The sequence below is a fragment of the Molossus molossus genome, unplaced genomic scaffold, assembly GCF_014108415.1.
Source record: "Molossus molossus isolate mMolMol1 unplaced genomic scaffold, mMolMol1.p scaffold_m16_p_12, whole genome shotgun sequence".
NCBI lineage: Eukaryota > Metazoa > Chordata > Mammalia > Chiroptera > Molossidae > Molossus > Molossus molossus.
The window spans coordinates 38020189-38026266 of record NW_023425347.1 but is presented as its reverse complement, the minus strand read 5'-3'; the positions used below and the strand labels follow the sequence as shown (position 1 = coordinate 38026266).

General features: G+C 42.8%; 1 protein-coding gene across 1 annotated transcript in view; it reads right to left on the bottom strand.

The window, feature by feature from the left end:
- Positions 1 to 665: 665 nt before the first annotated feature.
- DDAH1 (dimethylarginine dimethylaminohydrolase 1) overlaps positions 666 to 6078 on the bottom strand; it is a 142842-nt gene continuing 137429 nt past the window's right edge. The window contains exons 5-6 of the mRNA XM_036256358.1: positions 4412 to 4555; positions 666 to 2261 (exon numbers count right to left, since the gene is read on the bottom strand). Coding sequence (XP_036112251.1) covers positions 2145 to 2261; positions 4412 to 4555 — 261 coding nt within the window. The 3' untranslated portion in view covers positions 666 to 2144. The remainder of the gene's footprint in view (positions 2262 to 4411; positions 4556 to 6078) is intronic.

Sequence of the window (6078 nt, the reverse complement as noted above, 5' to 3'; positions counted from 1 at the left end):
TTTGGGAGGACACTAACAGACACTGAAAATTAAGTGGTAGTTTGCTTTCACATCAAGCCTGCACCAGCTGACTGGCTCAGTTCTTCTGTGGTTGTTTTTGAGATGATGACCTCTCCCAGGGAGATTCTGCTTTTGCCCGCATAAGGCTGTATGTAACCCTAAAGGGCAGCCATATCTGCTGAGGATAATTTTTCTTTATTAACTTGGGCATATTATTCACCCATGATAAGACAGTTGGAAATATGACATTGATCAAGATATGGTTTATTCGTAGGATGTATATAATTAGATATTTGTACATGAAATGAATTTTAAAATTAAGCAACAAAGAGGAGAAGGAATTTCTTCCAATTCTGGCAAAAAGGCATCAAATATATGAAAAAGACAGAGAGTGGTGAAGGATATCTGTTTTCTCAGAGGTTTATGACTTCCATCTACTAAGGGGAGATGAAATGAATGAAGGTAATTCTCTTTTGGTCATCAAACATAAGGAATGCAAGACCTGAAGTAGTATTTCTTTAAAAAAAATGTTTTTATTGGTTTTAGAGAGAGAGGAAGGGAGAGGGACAGAGAGAAACATCCTGTATGCACCCCACCAGGCACGTGCCTTGACCAGGAATCGAACCTGCGACCTTTAGGTGCACGGGACAATGCTTAGCCAACTGAGCAACACCAGCCAGGGCTGAAGTAGTATTTCTTAATCTCTCTGACTCTTACTCTTAAACAATAAGCCACAGGCAATATAGGAAGGGTGAAGATGACCAGAAAATTCAGTAACATGCCTGGATCAGTCACCATTCCGTGGAAAGTAACATTTCCCTGGCCTGCTAAAAGGCTGATTCTTTCAGGCTTCAATAAAAGACAATGTTCTCTCTCCCTTCACTGCAGCATTGTTTTATGTAAGAGTTCCATGTCAGTTCAAGGTTGTATAATTTAAAGGCTAGAAAGGAAAGGAGTTTTGATTGAATTCCACAGTAAATATTCATGGAATATTTCAAAGAATTGTCCATTGTCAGCAGCTGGTTTCAAGCACCAGCCTATCACTTCCTGAACATGCTTCATCTGGCTCACATTAGACCATCAATAATAATTTTTAGATAGGATATCTCTTTTGAAGGAAATAACTGTGCCAGGCCAGGATAATTGCCGGGGGTAAAAGGCTGGTAATAGGGTGAGTCACAATGAGGGGAAGAGTGGTGGGAGGATAATGAGCTGAAAAGAAAAAAATAAGACTTTTCCCCAGGGTCCGTATATGGCCAGTAATGAAGCAAAAATTCATGGAATGTGACTTAAAGACTTTCTAAGATGTTATACCCATGGGGTGTTTCCAAGCTTCTTGATCTCCGATTCCCTAGCAACCATCTGGTGCTGAATTTACCTTCCTAGGTGTGGTGCCCTACTTCTTCTGGAATTTAGATCTCCGGGGAAACCCTGTCAAGATGTGCCTCTGTGCAGTCAGCTCACCTTCACACAGCTGCTCTGACTTTGCTCACAGTTCAGCTGAGGGACCCATGTGCCTTCTGAGGGAAAGTGGGGTGCTGGGGGATGTAGCGGAGGCAGAGGGGACCCACAACAGGCAGGGTGAACTTGCAGGAAGGTATCGAGAAGGCAAGACTCCTGATTTTACCCAAGGTCAAGGTGACTGTGATAGAAGTGAGAGAAGCAAAAGAAAGTAACTGGAAAAAGCTTTTCAGCGTTTGCAAGAAAAAAAGAGGGAAAGAGGAAAAATCTATGGACCAGCGCATTTCACAGGAAGCAAAGATGGTTAATCACATAAAGAAAAACCCCCAGCTTATCAGACTAAGAAGACATTCTTCAGCGTATATATGGCAACTAAACGATTTTCACATTGGTAATACAATCACTAACTGAGCGTTTCCTTATAATCATTCATCACATTTCAACAATTCATTAGCTCTATATCGTCTAGGTTGCTTAATTCATTTAGCATATCCACAGTTTAGATACCACCGTGAGGGGAAGGAGGGGAAGGTGCAGAATGAAGCACTTAAACTCAAAGTTAAATGTCTGTGGACCAGAGTTAGTAGCACAGTGGCACAGTAGATTGTCAATGGAAACAACAGGCGTGGGGACAGGTGTTGGCAAGGTGAGTGCAGCACTGCCGGCTGCAGGGGGACTGCCACTCAGGAGTCCACCTTCTTGTTAATTAAAACCGAGCAGCAGGTGAGCAGCCCGTCCACCTTTTCCAGTTCAGATTGGCTCACGGGGATCAGCATGTGGTCCTTCAGCTTTTCGTAAACCTACAGCACGAACCAAGCACAGGGAGAGAAGAAGGATTATGTTTCTGCTTCTGTCTCCCCACCTGCTGTAGAGAATTAATGTGGTTGTGAATTTAGGCTTTTCACCCATTTAACCCCAAGATGTGCATGCAGTCTCGACCACACATGTACCCACAGCCACACTCACAGAGCGAGGCGCGCTGGTTAACCACGAGCTCTGCGCTGTAACCTCAAAGCCAGAGATGTGTCAGAATGTGGTGGTGCTCAAGCTGTCATTGCTAGATTCAGTGATAGATGAAAGGTGGCCATGTTCTCAGTCTGAATATCACTCTCTCTCCACACCTAAAACCCTCATAACTATACTTTGATGTTTCTTTCCTTACTAGCACCACTGGGGAAAATTGGAGAAAACATATTGTAAGTGAAGCATTTCAGGTCAAACAAACTGCTTTTAAATAACAGGTGTAAATTTTACAGCATCTTCTGACACTCACAGAAGGCATGTGTCAAAATTTCAAATTAACAGTCTATACATTTTTCTCTGATAATTGAACAAAGCATATTAAAAAAAAACAAAAAAACACCCCACAAGATCACTTGAAAACACACTGCCTAAAAACAAGCAACCATGCTCCTTTAAGGAAGCACTTCATTCCTTACAATTCCAACAGTGGTTAAGAGGGCTGGAGCTGCAGAGTTGGGTTCCAAACCCGGTTCTGTGAACTTACTACCTCAAGTGTGACTTCAGTCAGGCGACATCCCCTCTGAGTCTCACATTGCTTCTCTGAAAGACTGGGATGAGAACAGCGCCCCCACAGGGCTATAAGAGAATGCATGCAGCATGCTTGGCGCAGCCTGGCACAGGGGAAGCCCCCAGGAACCGCCGATGTTATCATTTGTGGTGCCGACAAATGCTAAATTCAGAAGCAGTTAATGATTGTCTGGTTGTCAGAGGATCAATGTGCTGAAAAGGCATGAAGGATCCAGAGCTCTGAAACTCCAAGTGAATCCTGTGACAGGAGTGTTTGTTGATATCGCAGATTTGAGGGTGGGGGTCGAGGAACCTGCATTTTTAACAACCCTTCTGCAAGTTAAAGTATGAGACCCACTATTCATCTAGAGCAGGTTAAGTCCAGTCTGGGGTCAGAAGTCCTATATTTTTCTCAGGCTCATACTTTCAGCCATGGAAATAGAGAAAAACTGTCAATGGATTCCCCCACTCCTTTCTTTCTATCTGTTAAGAGGGAGCTGGATTACGAGGATAAACCTAGAAATTAAACAGTATTGCATATTTAAAAGGTGTTACAAAATAGTATCTACATTTTTTTAAAGCTTAAGATGGAGGAAAAAAAAAAGATCGATGTTTACTTAAAACTCTTCTGTAATGCTTAGTCTAAATAGCTGGGCAGAGATGAGGATGCCAAATGTCTAAAAGACAGGGACACTTGAAAGACCTGTGGATGCGCACTGTTTTATCTCCTTGGCAGGATTAAATTGAAGTTACTAATGTACACAGATGAGACTGGCAGAGTGTCCTAAAGACAAGGAGATTTTGTTAGACCAGGAAAGAATTCCATATCTAGGTACCATTCCCTTGTTGGGACACAAATGCAGGGACTCTTAGAGGGACCAGCGGGTTGATTCCAGGTTCCTGCTCCATCCTTCGGACAAAGAGTATTTTAATGCTTATTATCTCAGGATGTGCAGCCCTGACAACGAGCACCCGCCCCTTTGGGTCATTCACATACCTCTGCCTTGAGAAACAAATGACCCTCTGATGAGGGTCAGCTCAGAATGATCAGAAAACAATGACACCGTTGACCATCTAAGTGTAGGTCTCTATGCTTAATGAGTACCCGAGTGTGGCGAAGCACATTTAATCAGAGCTGGAGCACAAGTACTTACTTGAAAAGCTCTGAATACCAGGCGTGATCATCTCAATGATTGTGTGTGTGTTAGTGGCCAATAACATGAATGAGAAGAGTGAGTTAAATACACTTTCCTTGTGCTCTACATTATATTATCCTTCCTGTTTCCCAATAATTTGATATGTATAGAGGAAAAGGAAGCCCCTGTTGTTTGTCACTCCACCATGAGAAATCCCCCGACAGGAAGATTGTCAGGGAAGCCTGGTTACCTGCAGTGGCAAGGAAGGGTTTTTTTTTTTTTACCTTTGCACTTTCTGGATACTCTTCTGGGGTTCGGTGCAGCAGGACGTGGCCTTTGCTGGGGACATTTAGATATATACAGTTTGCAGCGATGTCATCAGGCACAGTGAGTTTGTCGTAGCGGTGGTCACTCATCTGCTGCATGATCTATAAAGAGAAACACAGCACGCTAAAGCAGTCTCCCCACGCGTCCGACCGAAGGCAGGCGGTGCCGAAGGATGCAAGCCCGCAGCCGATGCCCAAGACGGTGCTCTGTGAGGAAGTTCCCGGCTGTGTCCTCTCGTCACTCAGAGCCGGAAGAGGGGAACCTGGTGGAGCTGTGACTCTTTGGAAGAATTGCAAAGGTTATTCTTGCTGTTTTCTAAAAGTGTGTAGTCTCTAATTTTTAAAAGGTTTTAAAACTGCCCATAATTTCTCTAGTTTTTGTTCATAAGATCTATCAGTAAGACACAAAATGGATATATATATATATATATATATATATATATATATATATATATCCCAGCTGAGTTGTTGTTTTTTTAATCCTCACTCAAGGACATGTTTTTATTGATTTTAGAAAGACAGGAAGAAAGAGAGAGAGAGAAATGTCGATGTGAGGGAGAAGCAATGATTGGTTGCCACCCCCCACCCCTGTAGGCATTCTGACTGGGATGGATTTACAACCTAGGTATGTGCCCTGACCAAGGATCAAACCTGCCACCTTTTGGTGTATGGGATGATGCTCCAACCAACCAAGCCTCCCGGCCAAGACCCCAGCTGGGATTTTGATGATATCCTTGACCTAGTTAGCAGGGCTGACCTGGTCCGTAGGAAAAAATGACTGTAACAGTAATCAGAATGGTCAATAATCCGATTTAGCAATATTACACACACACGATTTCCTCTTCTACGAACATTTAAATTGAACACACCTGCCTGTTAGCAGGTATGCCCTTAATACAGTTAGCATAAAAATCTGGGGAGAATGTGAAACTCATATTCTTCACCCCTTGCCGCCTGACTCTTGTTTGGTAGATTTGAGGTGAGGCATAGAAATTTGCATTCTGAAAGCCCTCCAGGTAATTCTGAGGCAAATCTCTGGACCACACTTGGATAAAGACTGATTTAGCAGGTCTATTAATCAAGTAATGGGGTTTATTAGTACTTTAGTATAAAATAACTTTAAAAGAAACACAAAATGAAGTCTGTACAACATTTAAAATATTGATACCTAATCTCACCTCCTCAACACAAAGCAAAACCACCCCAAATGACCCTCTCCCCAAGTCACACAACTAAAATGTCCAAACATCAAAAGCAAAGCAAGTATTACTTTGAGCTTAGTCATGTAGACTCTTTCCATTCTTTATCAATACCCATATATTTTACCTAATCTGCCTACAGGGCATGTAATGAAGGCATTAACAAGGTCTTTTCCACAATCTGGTTCTAATATTCCTTTCCAGACAGGTGTCCCTTTACCCTTCAATATTTGTGTGAAAATGTGCTTCATACTACTGGACCCCAGAATTAGGCAGACTAGCCCACTTGGCCATGGCGGCACTGGACGGTAAGAGTTACGTATGATAAGGAAGTGACTGAATGTTCCCAAGAGGATGTGAAGAGTGGCAGGTAGTGAGCCCTTCCTGACTTGCCAATGAGGTAAACCATTCACTTCTCGTGAAACA